General features: G+C 36.0%; 1 protein-coding gene across 5 annotated transcripts; it reads left to right on the top strand.

The window, feature by feature from the left end:
* Positions 1-327: 327 nt before the first annotated feature.
* Positions 328-19,281, top strand: LOC133818672 (PH, RCC1 and FYVE domains-containing protein 1). Of its 5 annotated transcripts, XR_009886024.1 has the most exons (11): positions 328-889; positions 2,049-2,135; positions 2,905-2,994; positions 3,115-3,201; positions 3,315-3,509; positions 4,139-6,214; positions 7,149-7,295; positions 7,573-7,976; positions 8,083-8,255; positions 13,326-13,659; positions 13,738-14,432. XR_009886024.1 is itself a non-coding variant. In XM_062251691.1 (9 exons), exons 1-9 carry the CDS (start codon positions 839-841, stop codon positions 8,189-8,191), a joined length of 3,246 nt encoding a protein of 1,081 aa, XP_062107675.1. In that variant the 5' UTR covers positions 329-838; the 3' UTR covers positions 8,192-8,426. The 5 variants fall into 5 exon arrangements, 2 of the variants coding, with proteins under 2 accessions (XP_062107675.1, XP_062107676.1); XR_009886023.1 differs by lacking the exons at positions 13,326-13,659; positions 13,738-14,432 and adding an exon at positions 19,042-19,281; XR_009886025.1 differs by lacking the exons at positions 13,326-13,659; positions 13,738-14,432 and adding an exon at positions 11,168-11,262.
* The last annotated feature ends 680 nt before the right edge of the window (positions 19,282-19,961 follow it).

Raw genomic sequence — 19,961 nt, 5'->3', positions numbered from 1 at the left:
TAATGTTTATTCTATTTTTAATTTTAAATAATTAATGAATTATGATGTGACTCATTTTTTATGGCCGCGTGTATCCTTACGAATAACGAAATTGAATTAATAGAACAATGTATTAGTCTGAGAGGTCTTCCCACTAAAAGTAAAAAAGTTGGGGTTAAGTATAAAAAAAATGCTAACTATGGGGATTTGCCGCCAATTATAAAGATTAGTGAAGGAAATGTCGGTCTCAAAGTCATTCTATATGTAAGTATAAATAATATAAATATGATGAAGAAAAGACAAAAGAGCATGTGATAATAGTAGAATTAGGGATAGTTGAAGAAGAGTAAGCATGTGATTTGGTGTACACGTGCATATATTATATGGTATATGGCAATAGTTTACCTCATTTCGTTTCATACGCTCAAATAATACCATACTAACACTCGCACACACCTTCCTTCTTCCACTTCCTCTTCTCTCTCTCTCTCTCCCTCTGCACACCTTTCAGAGTGATCAAAGAAATACAGTAATGGAATGGAGGAACTGATTCTCTAATCTCCATCTTCTCGTTTTTTAAGAAAAACAATAAACAAAAAAAATAAAAAAAAAACAAAAGAAAAAGAGGAGAAAGTCTCTTTCTTTCTCTATCTGTTCCTCCTCCCTCCCCTGTTGTTTATTTGTTTTTATTTTAATTTCATGTACATCAAAAATAAAAATAAAATGGTGTTTGCAAAAGAGAAGGACAATTATATGTTGTGCTGTAAAACATTCTTATTCTACCTCTGCACTTGTTAAGGAGGTTACCCTTCTTCTTATTCTGCTTCCTTTGACCCTGCTGCCATTTGTGTTGTGTTCAATGGGTGAAATATCTTCACCAACTGTTCCCTTTGACAGAGCAGTTCAACAGGTCTCATTTTCTTTCCTTCTTCTTTATTTTGCTCCATTGGGTCTTCGCGATTCTTGTTTTTTTTTTTAATTAAATATATTTTGGATTGTTAATTTGTTCGAAGTTGTCCAACCATGGTGAATGGTGATTCTCTTCTCTCTCTCTCTCCATTTTCTTGGTGACAATGTGGTTAGTGTATGTTTCTGTTTTTGTTTTCATTTTAAGTTTACAACTCAATTTGTTCTATATATTTTTTCTTCTCTTTCTTTGTGGATCACTGAAGCATTGCTTTGATTTTGGCTATTAATTTTGATTTTTATGAGTTTATAAACTTTTAGTTTCTTAAGTTTATTTTGGTTTTGTATGTATGCTTCTGCTCTATTTTGATAGTTGCACTTTTTATCTCAGATTCTAAAGGGATATTATCATTTTTATCACTTTCGTTATTATCATTATTTTGGAAAGGGAAATGTTCCATTGTTTGTCAATGGAATAAAATATCTCATTCTTTTTCTCAGAAATTTTCTTCTACATGATCTATGGTTGTTAAATCACAAACGATATCTTATTGTTTCTTAAGAAAAGTACGTATGTACTTCTCAAAGTATGAGTGTTGTGGATTTAGGTAAGTAAACAAGTTTATGCATAAGCTGTTGTAACAGTAGGCAACCCACATTCTAATCTACTTTAACATTTTCCCCATTTTGTTTTAAAATTCAAGTAATTTGACATTAAATTTAAGCTTATAATAACTATAGAATACTTGGACTGGAAAGAAACATTTTTAAAAGGTTTTTCTCGAAACTATTAAGATAATACTAAGATCTTACACCTGAAAATCGTTATTCCTATTCACATAATTATGTGAAACTGAAACCTAAGAGGGATTTCTCAAATAGTAAGACATGTGGATTGCTCCCATAAGGTCTGAGGTTCGAGTCCCTCTAGGATACTTAGGTTATAATTTCCTAGTCCTCAAATATTATATGGTTAGGCGGGGAGCTAACAAACAAAATAAATAAATAATAAGTGAAACGGAAGAGTTGAAATTCTGGATATATTGAATACATATGATGTTTTTACTTGATAGAGACAGGTAATTGCTGCCAAAGCTGAGTATGTTTTTCAGAGGATGAAGGTTTCTGTTTCTTCCCTAAAATTTTGTTTTGAAATTTTGTAGGCAATTGTGTCAATCAAGAAGGGTGCATATCTTTTGAAATGTGGACGAAGAGGAAAGCCCAAGTTTTGTCCTTTCCGGCTTTCGACGGTACTAGTTTATTCTCTGAGTTATGTGATTATAGTTTTCAAATTCTGGTGAATTTTTGGTGATACTCTTCATAGGCTTATTCTTGATAAAGTACTGATAATTTTTCTGTTTGAGCCACCAGTTGCCATAGGTACTAGAACTTTATAAACATAAGCCCCTTTGGTTGGTGACAATGATATCCCCACCCCAGGTGATGATAATCTCGTGGGAGTGTGCAGATTCTATTATCACTCACAATGGATGAAACCAAGAGACTATTTTGGAGCTGGATCTAATTGGTGTTTCGTGTTTATAAATTATGGCCATTTTACATTCTTGATAATTATAGCAGTCGGCCTGATAATTATGACATTTTTTACATTCTTGTAGACTTTGTTTGATTGATCAAGTCCATCAAGTCTTGCCTATTTAAACTATGCTGATTAAGAAAATGTCAGTTTTTCTTTTTTTAATAAAAATCTTTCTTTTCTTACTGTCACAGACTCTGGATTGTGATTGAGCAATTCTGTGTCAAGACAATATATATAACTTTCATTTTTTGACATGCTAACTGACAAAATGAGAATAAAACAAGACAATGGAATAATGACTCATAAGGATTTGTTTGTAAAATAATATTGTAAATTGTAATAGTAAGCCATTCATTTAATCGCAACCGCAACCGCAACCGCAATTGTATTTTTATATTTATTTTTTATTTGTATTTTTCATCTAGAGATTAAATTTATGTGTGTGTGTGTAATCAATTTTATTTCTTCTTGTATTTCAGGATGAGAAATTTTTAATATGGTATTCAGGACAAGAGGAAAGACAATTGAGACTGAGCTCTGTTGTGAAGGTTATCCCTGGACAGAAGACTGTATGTAACAAGATATTGATATTTTAATTTGTATAGTTAAAACTTTTTCATGAAAATGCCTTTTTGTAAAAATAAATATAGTACAGTTTGTTATATTGTTGGTGATCCTACTTGTTTCAGGTTAGTTTCCAGCGACAGCTTCAACCAGAAAAGGAATCTCATTCTTTTTCCCTTATCTATGCAAATGGTGAACGCTCACTTGATCTGGTATGCTTATGCTTTTATGATTAATAATGAATTGCACATTTAAGTTTTAAAATTACTTATTATTTTCAAGAGTGAAACTGGAGATTAATGACTGTTATTTACTCCTTGTATAGATTTGCAAGGACAAAGGGCAAGCTGATGCTTGGGTACTAGGATTGAGAGTTATCTCATCCAGATGTAACCATTCTAAACCATTTAATAGTTTGAGAAGTCACAGGGGGGCACAGAGTTGTATCAGCAGTCCAGCTGGTTTTATTAGAAGAAAGTATAATCTTGGACTTTCAGAGGACGACACTGAACTTTCCCAGGTTTAATCAACTTACCTTTAATGGGGTTGGCCTCATATAGTCATAGGTTGGCTGCCCCTACTTTTAAATCTCTCCTTAACTTGTAATATACAAGTGTTACATACATCATACATGTGCATCTGTTTGTTTTTATAGCTCAAGTACTTAGTTAGCTACCTATTCTATACTTCTTCATTCTTTATAGCTGCATTAAGTTTTTTCTCCTCATCATCTTATTACTTGTTTGTTTTGGATTTCTGTCTGCCAAATTATGCTTGTGGTAAAAGTATTTTGCTAAAATAATGCTGGTAAAACATAGGTGGTAATCACTTTGGTTGAAACTGTGTAACATGCATGGGATTTAACTGGAAAACATATCATGAGAACAAAGCAATAGAAGCGAAACTGATGCAGTTCCAACAATAATCTTATATCAATACCAATTTATATGTGATTACTTCAAATTTCAAATAATCAGATTTACCATTCTTTTTCTCTAAGATTTTGTTCTTATTTTCTTACTGTTTATGTTGAGAAACATGTAAAGAACTATAGCTTTGTGAATACTTCTTTTATTTTGTTCAGTTTAAATTATTTTTTATCACCGCGACAAATTGACTCAACTCTTCTATTTCATTTTGTTTTTTAAGGTCCATAACATCTGTGGAAGTCCTAGTTTGTCACTTTCAGAGCGATGCTTTTCTGATGGATTGTCGAATTCTTCTGGTAGTTTTTATTGGTCGGAGGCAGCCCTATCAACTGCACAGAATGTTGTGGACATTTCTATTCCGAATTCTCCATATATTGAACCAGATCATCACAAAAGGAGATATGAAGAGAATGTGCTCATTAAGTTGGCTGCCCCTAGCTGTGAAATGCCACGAATAGAAAATAAAAATATTTTGCAGGATGTAATGATATGGGGTGAGAATGTAGAAGGAATTTTAGATGGCACAAGCAATAAGTCTAGTAATGAAAATCTACATGTGGATGTGTTATTGCCCAAGTTATTTGAGTCCACATCTACTTTAGATATACTAAATATGTCTCTTGGAGGAAAACATGCTGCCTTAGTTACTAAAGAGGGTGAAATCTTTTGCTGGGGTGAAGCAAAGGGAGGAAGGCTTGGTCACAAAATTGATGTGAACGTGAGCTATCCCAAACATGTTGACTCCCTTAGTAGTGTCCAGGTGAAAACTGTTGTTTGCAGTGAATATCAAACACATGCTTTGACACATTCGGGTGAGCTATATGTTTGGGGGGACACTGGTTTTGATTCTTTGGTGGGTGAGGAGAAAAGTAGAAGTCAGTGGTTGCCTCATAAAATTTCTGGTCCTTTGGATGGTATTACTATATCAAATATTGCTTGTGGGGAGTGGCATTCTGCAGTGGTGTCAACTTCTGGGCAGTTATTTACATGGGGAGATGGAACTTTTGGGGTTTTGGGTCATGGGAATGTTAAAAGTCTCCCTCAACCAAAAGAAGTTGAATCTCTAAAGGGTTTGTGGGTAAAATCTGTTGCATGTGGATCATGGCACACTGCTGCTATTGTTGAAATCATTAATGATCATTTTAAATTCAGTGCTATTGGTGGGAAATTATTTACATGGGGTGATGGAGATAAACGGAGGCTCGGGCATGCTGATGAGGATAAGAAGCTTTTACCAACATGTGTTGCACAACTCGTAGACCATGATTTTGTTCAAGTTTGTTGTGGAAGAATGTTGACGGTTGGGCTTACCAGTCATGGTACGGTATATACAATGGGAAGTGCAATACATGGGCAGTTGGGTAATCCACAGGCCAAAGATAGATCAATCACAATTGTTGAGGGAAAACTTAAGGAAGAGTTTATCAAGAAAATAGCATCAGGCTCATATCATGTTGCTGCTTTGACGACTACTGGGCGTGTTTATTCCTGGGGGAAGGGTGCAAATGGGCAGTTAGGATTAGGTGATGGTGAAGATAGAAACACACCAACATTAGTGGAGGCTCTGGAAGACAGGCAGATAGAAAGTATTATTTGTGGATCAAATTCTACAGCTGCCATCTGTTTGCACAGATCAGTTTCAGTTACTGATCAGTCCGCTTGCAGTGGATGTAAGGTGCCTTTTGGGTTTACAAAGAAGAAGCATAACTGTTATAATTGTGGTCTTCATTTCTGCCATTCTTGTAGTAGTAAGAAGGCTATAAATGCATCTCTGGCGCCTAACAAAAGCAAGGCTTTTCGAGTGTGTGATCGATGCTTCACTAATCTAAGGGGAGTAGGACATTTGGCTAGACTGTTTAAGCTAGACCATGATGGCATTAAGCAACCATTGAACGAACGGAAGGGTTTCCTAGAGGAGACTGAAAGTAGGGGAGCTGGAGCTGCAACACCTAAATATGGTAAACTGATGTCTGCCAATCATTCTTCTAACTCGGATAGTCAATTCATTAGAAGGATATCAGCAAAAATCCATGGGGAAGACCAGCTAAATCTAGAATCTAATTCTTCTTTTTTGGGCGGCCAGCCACATTGGGGGCAAGTCCTGTGTCCACCTCTTTTTGATGTACATCATAGAGAAGTTTCTGTAGGATTTAACCTGCTGTCCAAAACTCAATCTTCTCCTGCTGCTGCTTCAGAGTATCTAGAATCCAATATGTATAGTACAAGTACTGCAGATAATGTCATATTTGAGTCTGATGAGATACTTATTGAAGAAGTTCGGCGACTGAGAGCTCAGGTAAGGCAACATTCTGAAAGACTTCCACCACTTTTTTTCATGGCAACCATCAAAACTATCAAAATTATTTTTATTTTACTAGAGCTCTCCTATTTAAACATATATTGTTTGTTGATATTAGAAATGTTGAAGCCATGCGATTAGGAGTTTTGGGGTTATTATATTAGGTTCACAGAATTTAAGAGTTATTAGAGCCATGTCTTACAAGAAATTGCTTTTCTTGTTAGAGCTTAATTTAGGTATGCATAGAAAAGTACGGATAGATCTTTGCTATATACATGCATACAACTTTTTTCAAGATCTGAAAGTGTTTTTGCTTGTTTATTAGTTTGAGGAATTTTCATAGGGATGGGAATTTACTCTTTAGATTAAATGTTACAATTAAGGACTGAACATTAACATAGAAAATACTGAATTGTTTCTTAAAAACAAAGATAACATGCTTTCAAAATTTGGTCATCGGGTGTAGAATCAGAAAATTATATATTTTAAGTGCGGAAATATTAGGTAGGTTGTCAAGTTATATTTATAAACTTGTCAGATGCCATGCTAAGAAAACAACTATTAGGTAGAAAAATTTACTAGCCCAATGTGGCTCAACGACTGAAGGGGGTAAACATGCTCAGGTTGGGCCTCTGCTAAAGGATAACTTGGATTGGTCCGTCTGTTAATTTTTTTTGAAAAAATGACAACAAAGTCTATTAAATTTCGGGGCTATTGCAGAAGTTGAGTTGTAAGACCAAGTTTGTACTATGCACTTGATCTGCTTATTTCTTGTATCATGTATTCTTGTATTGAACCTGCGTGTTTCAAGCTCATTTCTTTCTTGCTCATCTGTGGGAATACTTTCCAGGTTGTGTTTGTATCGTTGTTTAAGATGAAGGCAAATAGTATCATGAAAGTTTCTATCAACTAAATCCGTTTCTCTTAATAGGTAAGAAGCCTGGAAAAGAAGTGTCAAATGGGCTGCAATAAAATTCAAGAATCTCAACAAAAGATTGAGGAAACATGGTCCTTGGCTAGGGATGAAGCTGCAAAATGTAAAGCAGCGAAAGAGGTTATAAAAGCTTTGGCATTGAGGGTACTTCTTTATCTAGTCATTTTTGGGTGGTTTCTGTTTATACACCTTATTTTGCTTATTCATCTTTCTATTTTCAAAACAGCTGTTTCTGCCAAGCCTGTAATTCTAAAACGTATCACACTTTTTTTTTGACATTTTGAAACGTTTTATGGTAACTAAAACGTACAAATTTAACTTTCAGCCTATAATGGGAATTGGTGTATCATGATGATCCATGTTATCTGAAGTGTATGCTTGAAGTATGTTGTCCTATAGCTAATTCACTTTATTATCCCAGCTTCATAAAATTTCGGACGACGTCTCTGGTGGGAAAAGAAAAGATAATGATGGAGTTGACAGAAATCTTCCTCCAATTACACCTGTGTATGCATATAGTCCTTGTTTAAAGGGTGTGCGTCCTGAGTCAAATGTTACTGAATTGCCTTGTGTCGGAGTAGCAAAAGATAGACACTCAGATTCTATATCTAACTCGCCTATTCTGTTCTCTGATACGCTTAAATTCATGTATGGGAGTGATGCATGCCGTGATAGCAAATCTGAAGAGGAGTCACGAGTTGGACTAATGGAATCCCAAACTAAAGATGTAAAGCTGGAATGGGTAGAACAATATGAACCTGGTGTGTATATCACTTTCACTATTTTGCCAAGTGGGCAGAAGGGATTGAAACGAGTGCGATTTAGGTAAGTGTTTTATATTGGTTTCAATGAAAGCTACCTAGACAATCATTGGGTTATATATGTATAATGTATGTATAGAGCTGAATTTCTTTGCTTTTTTCCCTTGCAGCCGGAGAAGATTCACAGAGAAGGAGGCAGAACGATGGTGGGAGGAAAATCAAAAGGTTATGTGCCAGAATTACAACATAGAAGGATATGTTCACTCAAGCCAAAGTTAATTGTAGGGGATAGATTCACTCACTGGCCCCTTTGTTGTATGTAAAGGTGTTCTTTTCTCAAGAGGTAAGCTGCTAGACAGTAACATTTTTTTAACAAAATTGTTTCGGTAAAAGGATAAGTCTGCATAGTTTTGAGCATCAATTGCTGCATATAATGATATGTTCATATGAAGCAAAGCAGCCTTTTGTAAACCATGTGTACAGTAACCAAAATAAAAGCCTGTTTATTCTCTCCCGTTTAAAAGGTGGTCTGGTCTTTGGTTTACCAATTTCAAAATCATTAGCAAAAACAACATATAAAACACTATTATTATTATTGTCTAACTAGTGACGGAGCTAGGATTATATGTTGTATGGTTAATATTATTTTTAACTAGTGTATATAGTTTTTGTGGGATGATATCAAATTGTATGATTAATATTATTTTTAACTAGTGTATATAGTTTTTGTGGGATGATATCAAATTGTATGATTAATATTATATAAAGATTATATGTTTTTTTTTAACTATTGTTAATAATGTATATGCATTGTTTATGTTATAATATATCAAATTTTGTTACTGTTATTTCATATCAATTGATTTTGTTCTTTTTAAACATAAGTTTATGGTATATAAGTTTGCTAGCATGTTATATTAATTTGATAGAATAAATAAGATTTTTGTCCCTGAACCATTACCAATACTTATTGTACTTCTTGAATTATCACGTTGTTTTAAATTTCCCTCAAACTATTATAGTTACCTTATTGTGCTCATTCTGCTAGTTTTCATCCTACATGGTTAACCAAGTTTTGATGACACTTTAGGCGATGACGTAGCAATGCCACACATTCCACATGTATAATTAAAAATAAAAAATGTTTCAAAAATTAATTAAAAAATTAAAAAATCTATTTTTTTTTACTTTTATCTTTTTTTTTTCTTTCTTCTCTTCCATTTAAAAATTGTAATTGTTTCTTAATATTAAAAATTAAATAAGAAAAAAAGTAAAAATAGAAAAAAAAAAGAAAAGAAAAAAAAGTAAAAAAAATATATTTTAATAAGAAAAGACATTTAATATTTTTTTAGTAATAATTTAAAAATAAAAAATTTAAAAATAATTTTTTTAGTAATAATTTAAAAATAAAAAATTTATTCTTAAATATTCTTAAATATATTTTATTATTAAAATATATTAAGAAAAAATTATAATTTTTTAAATGGAGGAGAAGAAAGAGAAAAAGAAAAGTAAAAATAGAAAAAAGAAAAGAAAAAAAAGTAAAAAATATATAGTTTAATAAGAAAAGATCTTTCATAATTTTTTTGTAAAATATATTTTTTATTAAATATTTTTATATATATTTTACTTTTTTTCTTTTTCCTATTTTTACTTATTAAGAACAAATTATAATTTTTAAATGGAGAAGAAGAAAGAAAAAAGACAAAAAAGTAAAAAAAAAATAGATTTGATAATTTTTAAGTTATTTTTTAATTTTTTAATCCTTTGAAATAATTTTTTTATATTTTAAATTATTTTAAATTTTTTTAATTATATGTCTTAAGTGTCAAATCATTATTTTGTTACCCGTGTAGAATGAAAACTAACAGAAGGGGCACAATAAGATAACAGTAATAGTTTAGGGGAGTTTAAAACAATACGAAAAAGTTCAGGGGGCACAATAATGTAGTGGTAAAATTCAGGGGGCAAAAATCATATTTATTCAATTTGATATATCATAGTACAACAAATAAATATATCATGTTATTAAACATATATACTATAAGAAAAAAAGTCAATATACCATGATAATAAAATTATATACACTATAATTTTTTTAATAAAATAAAATTGGTATATTATTACTAAAAAAATGTATATATCATGCTAACAAAACTATATACCACCGCTAAAATGAATATATTATACTAATAAAATTATATATCACCATTATATATAACAAGATATAAACTAAATATCATCTAAAAAATAACATATCATACCACAAAAAAAAACATATATACTGAGTTGGAAAACAACATACCAACACTTAAAAAAAAGTACTTGTTGACTAATGATTTAGCCAACGACACGGAGTTACCAAAACGATAAAGATTTATAGGCTGAATGCAAGAACTAAACAACACAAAGATTTATAGTGGTTCGGCCCCGGATATTGGTACTAACCTACTTCCATTTAGTGTTTTTATTGATGTATTATGAAACCTATGATCAGCAAACTAGAGTTCATTGAGTTTCACAAGCTCCAAAAAAAGGATACAAAAGTCGTGTATAAAAACACTAGTTTTCTCTGAATACCAATTATTGCCTGTCTTTAAATGAGTCTCGTGAATCCTATTTATAGGCTCAATGATTCACATATGGGCCGATGGCTCGTGTCTAATTTTTTTACAAGAATATTTGAAAAATAACATAAATCATAATCTTTACACATAAATAGGAACAAATATCTTTAAAATATATGCCTTATAACTATATTTGAACTCTGGTGTCGTTACTACGACTAGACCTGGTCGTACATGTCAGTACTTCTTCTGCTGTACTGTCCATCATCTTTCTTGACTTCATTGAGTAGCTTATACTCTGGTCGCTGGTCGCTGGTCGACCTGAATGTAATCACTAAATTGTCCCGTGCAACCCACATGCACACTATTTTTTCCACGTCAGCAAGTAAGTATTTTTCAGGGTAAACATTTGCCCCCCAAGTTTATTTTAATGCGATCAACATTTAATAAACATACTCGACCAACAATCCATCTGACCTGTCATATCTGTCAGTACTTTGTCAAAAAAGCAAGTAATTATGACTTTTACAGTTTCTCATAAATGCTTTGACGGTTATTGCGATTCCCCACACATCAAAACCCTACCCCCATCATTACCTTTTATTACCGCCTCAAGCGGTATAAATATAACCCCCTTTACATTTTTCATTTCTTTACCTGAACCTTCTCTCTCTCATCAAAAACTCAGAGAAACCTTCAAGAAAACCCAGAGGCTTTAGGGTGATTCGAGATGTCTTCGAGCAACTCCTAGCCCAACTTTCCTGATCTCTCCTTCAATCCATACTCCAAGTAAGTTTTCAAATCTATCCTCTTATTTTTGTAAAAATTTTCGTGTATGCTGGTTTTGATTCACGAGCTTCCGTAACTGGGTATTTGCTGTTCTTGAGAAATCTCTTGGGTAACCGGGTTTAGGTGATCATACATAGAATAATTATGCTAAAATAATGATTTTTAGGCAATATAAAATACTAGGCAATGCTCAAAAAGCAATGTGGGGTATAGGTTCACTGATTTCAGGCCCAAATCAAAGTGAAAATTCGATTTTGAATATTTCGAAAAAACTGGGTTTTTCCTGCTTGTTTTCGGAGTTGAAATTTTTTTTTTTCGGAAAAACTTTTCACATTCACTTTTTGATCTGCTTTTCCGATCTGCTCGCATATTTATTATGTTTTTACCAGGATGCGACTGGTCTTATAAAAGATTAACTTTTATACATGAGCAACGTTATCCTTGCTTTTCTCTTTCTTTTATCTATTGGTCGTAGATTCTCACTTCCCCTTTTGCTCGTCTCATATTTTCATGCAAGTGAGAGACCAATCGACAACGATGTTCGAGGATCAAGAACAACCTTCTTTACCTTTTCTTGAACCTTCGTCTTCACACCCAATGGCCAGTCCTCCACACAATCCGTCACAGAACCAAACAAACATGGGTCGTGTAAAATACACTGCTCGTAGGAAAAATAAAACTATAGATTCACCTTCCAACACCGAGGGTCCTTCAAGTGATCCTCAACCTTTAAACGTTTCTCCACCAGACATTCAACCTAAAGCTTGTCCCCGTGACGGCCCTCGGGCATAGGTAGAATGGTACATTGCCTCTCATAGCATCATATTGACCAGGATGGTGGCAAAATACCCCAAGAAGTATGGCATTTCTGGGATTACCCATTACAAACCAACACCCGGCCGGAGGGCGAACGTACCCGGAGGTACCTACAGTGCCTGGTCGAGGTATCATATTGAAGCAGGGGCAGTCTTGCCCTTGCATGACTTTTTCCGAGGGGTGGCCAATTATTTTGAGGTCGCCCTTTTCCAAATAACACCCAATAGATATAGAGTACTTTCCGCACTCTATATCATATACAACCACAAAAAATGGCCTGTGCCTACTTCGCATGAGATCAACTATCTGTTCGATCTCAAATCCAACCCCAATCAGAACAACATAGGGTTCTTCCACTTTTGCCACCAGGAATCTGCTCGAACATTCTTGAGTGATATTACCCACAAGTCCAATGTAGGAAGGTACTTCCAAGAGTACTTCCTTACAACTGACTTGGTTGCTGACAACCTGGCCTTCACACGAGGAGGTAAAATTTCAATCTCTGGTCGACATTATCTATTCATTTTTTCGTCTTTCCTTGTCCTTAGTTGTTTTACGCTGCATCTAGGTCCATGGTACCGACCAGACCCTACTCCAGAAATGGAGATAAGAGCCGTAACTTTGGCTAGCATGACAAATATAGAAAAAAGCGTCAAGGAGTTGGTAATAGAGAGCAATTTAAGGCTGATCGACCTTTGAGAACCTCACTAGGAAGTGAGGGAATCCACCGTGGGGAGTGCCACTAGAGAGGGAACTGAAAGACAAGACATCCTCGAGCAACAGCAAGATGTGTCACAACCCCAGAGAGGGCGACCAACAGGAGTGACCATTCGAGAACCAACCCCTAACACTCGAGTTGCTAATACCCCTACCCAACATGGGAGGGGAAAACAAAAACTACTGGAATACACTGATCCTATACTCGAATCTTCAGACGAGAACAATATAGATTTCTCACTCCTAGATGATTTGCCCATCCCTTATCATTTATTCAATAGGGATGATAGCTTTAAATTTACGACCAGTAGTTTTAGCTTGGACTTCTTTGAGGCAGATAGTGAATGTAGCAGTAGTTCTTTAGATAATGTAATGACCACTAATGATAGTTCGGGTATACTACTTAGAATTTCTCTTTACTTTATTCCTTTGTTGTGCCAAACTATTTTTAACTTACCTGCTCATTTGTTCTTGTTTTCTAGTCATGCCATTTGACGACGCCTTCGATCTCTATGCCTCTGCAGATGCTCCTCCGAGCAGGAAGAAATCAAGCAGAAAACACCCTGGAGAAAGCAGTGGGGAGCCTTCAAGTAAAGAAGCTCGACTAGAGGACCCTCCAGCTCCCACTCCTTCTAAATCAACTACGCCTCCTCCTCCTCATCCTCCTCCTCGCACTACTCCTTCCACCAACTAGGTAGGAAGATCTCTGGCTACAGATTTATTGAGTAATGTTATAGCTCAACAAACGACAAACTGCAGAGATTGTCTAAGCACCGTCGCAGCCAGGAGGCATTTACCTGTCTTCCTGCGTTGAAACCCGGCCAAGTCCTTGCTCGTGGGTTCAACGAACTGCTCAGTGTAAGTTTCTTCTATATTGTGTTTTAGTCGAACAACATTTCCTTTGATTAGCTCTAAAAAATTTTCTACTGTTCCCAGGGTATCTTAACCATGAACAACGGCTAGCGTCGAGCCAAGGAGGTCGATGTGAAACATGCCGAGGAGATTAAAGCTTGCGAGGAGAAGGTTAAAGCGGCTGAAGAAAAAGTCTCCATTTTAACCGAGGAGCTGAAGAGGAGCCAAGAAGAGCTGGCCAAAGCCGTTGCTGCCAAGGAGAAGTTTAAGGAAGCTTCAGAAACTAACTACAAGGAAGCATCCAAGCTTCAAGAAGACCTAGAGGCTAGCATGAAGGAGGCCACTGGTCTGGAGGAACGAGTCAAGCTGCTCGAGGAGACGAATTCCCAAAACTTGGAGAGGTTTCGAGGAGCTACCTTCAACTACTTCTACTTGTTTTGGAAGAGCAATCCAGAAGTAAACTTCGACTATCTTCCAGAGCAAGTAAGACAAGCCGAACTTGCCAAGTGTGCTGCTCGCCTAGAGGAGGAAAGGAATGCCAAGAATGCCTCAGATTCTCCTAAAATCTCTTTGGTGACAGGCATCGATGGTGCTGAAGAAGACACCGAAACTTCAGTCGACCAGTAGTCTCAGCAAGACCCTCCTCCAACTGCACAGTAAAATTTTTATCTATGTAATTAAAACATACGAACAACAGTTCATGATGTTAAGACAATTTTGTTGCTTAAGACATCTTTAATTTCCTTTTAATATTTTTAATTACACCCGAGCAGCAATTTCTCGTGGTGTAAAGACATTTTATTGTGATATTATAATATATTCTCATTGCTATTATAACATCTGCTCGTATGACCGAACTTAGCATAACACTTTATTAAGATTTCACAAAATTTACTATTTTTTTTTTAAAAATACTCTAAGTGTCGTAGTATGCTTTCCCTTATTTTGCTCGTGTGTTAACATATGACTGTTGATATGCTTTGCTTGCTTAGGATCTTATATGCCCCCAAGTGATCAAGGAGCTTAAGGTTCTCAGTCACTTTCCATGACCAATACCTGTTCGAACATCACTGCTCGCGTACTTATAAACAATCAATGATAATATAGCAAAACAACACACGTAATGAGCAAATACTTGTAATAAATAAAATAATTGGCAAGAATAACTGGCGCACAGTTCCTTTTATTTCTCGTAATAAAATTGACAAAAAATCGTGTATGTACGAGTGATCAAAATTTGATCTTACACTAATAAGCTACCATCCATCTAACTTGTTCGCAAACTTGTAAAAAGTAAAATTAATACAAGCCAATTCTTTAAAAAGAATTGTTCATTGATAATACTTGTGCAGGTGTTCTCCATTCCAATAGTGAGGAACGAGAGCTCCATTTAAGCGAGCAAGTTTATATGTGCCTGGATGAAGAATTTCTTCAATTTGATATGGACCTTCCCAGTTTAATCTGAGTACTCCAACATTCTAGTCGCGAGTGTTGAGAAAAACTCTTCTAATTACCAAATCTCCCACGTTAAACTTTCTTTCGCGTACTTTAGAGTTAAAATATCAAGAAACCTTTTGCTGGTAAGCTGTAACTCGGAGTTGAGCTTGCACGCGCCTTTTGTTGACCAAGTCCAAAGACTCCATTAATAACTGGTTATTCGTGCTCTGGTCATATGTCAGCCTTCTAAGCGATGGAGGATCTAACTCAACCGGTAACATGGCTTCGTACCCATAGGCCAAGGAAAATGGTGTATGGCTTATTGCTGTTCGGTGAGATGTTCAATACGACAAGAGTACTTCTGGCAATTTTTTTGGTCACGCCCCCTTTTCTTCTTCGAGCCTTTTCTTCAGTGTATCCTTCAGAGTTTTGTTAATGACTTCAACCTGTCCACTGGCTTGTGGATGAGCAACTGATAAAAAACTCTTTGTAATACCGTGCCGTTTGCAGAAATCAATGAAAATGTCGCTGTCAAATTGTGTGCCATTATCTGAGACAATTTTTTTCAGCAACCCATATCGACATATAATGTTTTTGACGATGAAATCCAATACTTACTTGGTCGTGATTGTTGCAAGTGGCTCAGCTTCGACCCAATTTGTAAAGTAGTCAACAACAACTACTGCATACTTGACATTTCCTTTTCCCGTAGGCAAAGATCCAATCAAGTCAATTCCCCAAACTGCAAATGGCCATGGGCTTTGCATCTATTTAAACTCATTTGGGGCTGCTCGTGGTATCTTGGAAAATCCTTGGCACTTATCACACTTCTTAATGAATTCAATAAAGTCTTCGATCATGGTAGGCCAGAAATATCCTTGCCGGAGAATCTTCTTTGACAAGCTTTGCCCCCCAGTGTGATCTCCGCAGAAACCTTCATGTACTTCTTGCATCAACTCCTTAGCCTTTTCCTTAAAGACACATCGTAATAAGGGCATTGAGTATTCTCGTCTATATAGGACTCCATCGATCAAAATAAACCGAGCCGATTGTCTTTGAAGTGCCCTCGCCTTATTCCTATCTGTTGGTAATAATCCTTCTTCGAGATATTTAATGATGGAAGTCATCCATGTGTCTGACACTTATACAATTAGCGAGGATTCATCCACTTGAATACTTTGTGCCACAAACATTCGATTGATACTATGCTTAAAGCGTCAGCATCTTAAGCGCTTGCTAACTTTGCTAAGGCATCATCGTTTGAATTCTGATCGTGAGGTACTTGCTGCAGTAAATCCCTCGCCTTGTTCAAATAAGCCAGCATCTTGAAACCCCTAGCCTGATACTCACCAATAATCTGATTAACCACTAGCTGGGAGTCACTATATATTTCTAGCGACTTTATGTTCATATCCTTGGCTAGTCTTAATCCTGCAAGCAGAGCCTTGTATTGATTTCATTATTAGAGGCCGTAAAGTTGAATCTGATTGCACAGTGAAACCGATGTCCCTCAGGTGTGATTAAAATCAACCCTGCCCCTGCGTTGTGCTCGTTTGAAGATCCATCTATGAACAACTTTGAGGTAGGGGATTTATTTTGATTATTGATCTCCATCATTGGTTCACAGGCAGGGAGTCTGGTGAATTCTGCAACGAAATCTGCTAGGGCATGTCCCTTTATAGCTGCTCGTGGTGCATAGGAAATTTCAAACTACCCTAATTCAACTGCCCATTTTAGTAGCCGACCAACGACTTCTGGTTTTTGTAAGACTTGCCATAGTGGCTGGTCGGTAAGCACTATGATGGGGTGAGCCTGAAAGTAGGGTCTGTAATGACCCAACTATTTCTAAGACCTTGGACCATTAAAACTACTTGACATAGCTACTACTTTTGGAGAAAACATACATAAGAAATAATCATAACTTTATTAAAACTCCAAAAATAAATATTGTCCAAATTACAAAATAAGATGTAAAATATGGAATGGGTACCCATTGTTTAATAAAACATAAAACATGTAACGACCCAAATTTGCTAATAAGGCTTAAGGGCCTTGATTAGTGTGCCAGGAGGGCATAATTGGGATTAGAATGAATGTTATTGATTTAAATGCGTAATTATATGATTAATAGTGGGCATATGATAATTGATGATATTATATGATGATGTGATATATATGTATGAGATATATGTGAGAACCACATTATTATGTGGATAATTCTGCAGCTGGCGACTCGAGGCGATCCTAGGGCCAGATAGCGGGAAAAGTCACAACGGGGCATTATAATTGAATTTGGACAAGTCAAGGAGTATTTTAGGTATCGGGTAGTGATTTAGACTATCGGGTGATGGAAATAAATAATTGGAGATATATTTGAGGTTAGGATGTCTAGGCGGGATTATTGGGGGATTTTACCGTTTTTCCCTTAGGGATGTTTCCGGTATCCCGAGCTTTGGGATTAGTCTGATAACTTAAGGATAGACTTAAGGAATATGTTAGAAAACAATAGACACAAGTTTAAACCGACCTTTCTCTCCTTCTCTCTCTTCTCTCTCTTAGCAAAGGCAAAACCCTGATTTTCAAGTGGGAAATTGACTGAAACTTGGGGGAATTGAATGGCTGAATCAGAGGATTAGCTCAAGGAACTAATCAAGGGTTGAATTAGAGCCAAGGTAAGCATTAATTTTCGTTTCTGAGGTTAGAAATTTAAGGAAACATGGCTGAATTTTTAATAGTTGTGGTTTAGACATACAAGGTGGAGTTGAGGCTTAAAACTCTGAAGATAGGCCAGGGGATCCTTGGAGAAACGATTCTACAACTAAGGTAAGGTTTAATTTAAAGTTTGATGGTTGAATTTGAGAGTTTTCATGGCTGGTTTTGAGTTTTGTCGGTTTGAAATCTCAAAAATTGGAATTGGGATTTTGGTGAGTGTTAGGCTGGATTCTTGGTTGGATTGTGTTGTTTAAATCATTCTAATGATGTTGTTATTACTTGGTTTTGAGTTAGGGGCTTTGGGATGGCTTAAGGTGAGGTTTAGAGATTGAAAATGGTAGATTTTTCTGGGTTCGAAGGGTTGGGCCGCGGCATGGTTCTTGGTGAGCCGCGGCCTTTCGAGGCTGTTGCATGCTGAGGAAGGAGGGCGGGCCGCGCCATGGTCCAAGCAATGCCGCGGCCCTTACCTGTTTTTGTGCCTTAGATGGTTCTGTTTGGGGGCCATGCCGCGGCATGGGTGGCCTATGCCAGGGCGCTTAAGGGATTTTGGGATTTTGAAATTTTAGGCTTGGGAATTTAACCTAGGGTGCTCGGGATTGAATCTTTTACAATATTTGGTGAAGTTCAATGTTCCGGGGACTAGAACTTGGTTTGGAAACTCATTTAAGATTGTTAATGGTATCTTTCATCATGGTTGTGACTAGGTGCTAAGCTAGGGCTCGGGGATCGGATCGCGCTCAAGGAGTAATCGCCCGTAGCTAATTCATCTAGAAGTTAAAGGTAAGAAAACTACACCCGGTTGAATATTTGAACGGGACTAAGGGCTCCCTGATATGTATGACTGGTATTATGCCATGTAAATTGTAAACCAATGGCCTAAGCGTGCCATAGTTAACTTGTGCAATTGGCACGGCTCGGACACTGGTATCCGAGGACAGCTTATTATACATTGAGCTCAGTTTAAGCGGGCCAGAGTCAGTGGGTTAAACAGAGGGTGTGACCTAAGATGTCGACCCTAGTATTTGTGTTAATTGATTATTATATTTGGCTATGAATGTGACTAAGGAGATTGTTGAATAATCTGAGTGTAGATGAAGTTACTTGCACCTTGAAGTGTGCTTATATGCTGTGGATTGAATATCTGAATGTGCTTATTGGAATGTCTATTTGATAATATTGTTTATGCTGTGTATGTTGTTTTCTTGCTGGGCCTTGGCTCACGGGTGCTGCGTGGTGCAGGTAAAGGCAAGGGCAAGATCGATCAATGTTGATTGGAGAGCTCTACAGGGAGAATGTACATGTCAGGTCGCTCAACCGCCACGGTTGAGGAGATTACAGGGACAAGAGGACCATAACCTTGTATTTTGCCTTAGTATGGCTAATGTTTACTCTTAACTGTTGAATTTTGTAAACCAACTTTTAAACATTGTACTTTTGGGGATTCCTTTTGTAAATTGTTTATAACTTATAAAATGTATCTTTTGAGGCCAAAATGTCTTTTAGCCCTAGAACACATTAGCTAATGACACGTTTTGATTAAATGACTTGATTAGCAAGTCTCACACCTTTATAAATACACAGTGTAGTGATCTTGGCTATCCAGGGTGTTACAAAACATAACTTTAAATACTAATAGCAGAATTACATCAAATAAAAATTTAAAAGACATAAAATAAATAATGTCATCCTCGATCAACACGCAGGCCATTGAATCCATTCATCCTTAACACACAAGCCAAGCTGCCAAGAATCCTTCCACCTTCCATATTTATTTTCCTGCATCACACTAAAAATAAAGGAGTGAGCCTAATGCCCAGCAAGGAAAATCTACTAACACATATATGCATAAAACTATATGATAAACATATACTAGAAAAACATATGACTATAAAAGAAACATATATCATATAGGACTACAATATTAGTGGCCATTAACTCATTAACATGGCATGTTAAAAACCATCTAGGTCCTCTGTCTACTAATCGAGGAAGGTAGATCACATGGTAGTATATGATAACCCATCTAGGTCTTCTACTAGTCGAGGTAGGGTAAATCATAACTCTAACCCATGAAATGATAAATAATCTTGGGGCTTGTATCTAAGCAAGTCATATGCCCAAGCGACTAAAAACATATCATACATATACATATCATGGCA

This window comes from Humulus lupulus, chromosome 2 (genome assembly GCF_963169125.1).
Source record: "Humulus lupulus chromosome 2, drHumLupu1.1, whole genome shotgun sequence".
In the NCBI taxonomy this organism is placed as follows: domain Eukaryota; kingdom Viridiplantae; phylum Streptophyta; class Magnoliopsida; order Rosales; family Cannabaceae; genus Humulus; species Humulus lupulus.
This window is presented reverse-complemented; position numbering and strand designations above follow the sequence as displayed.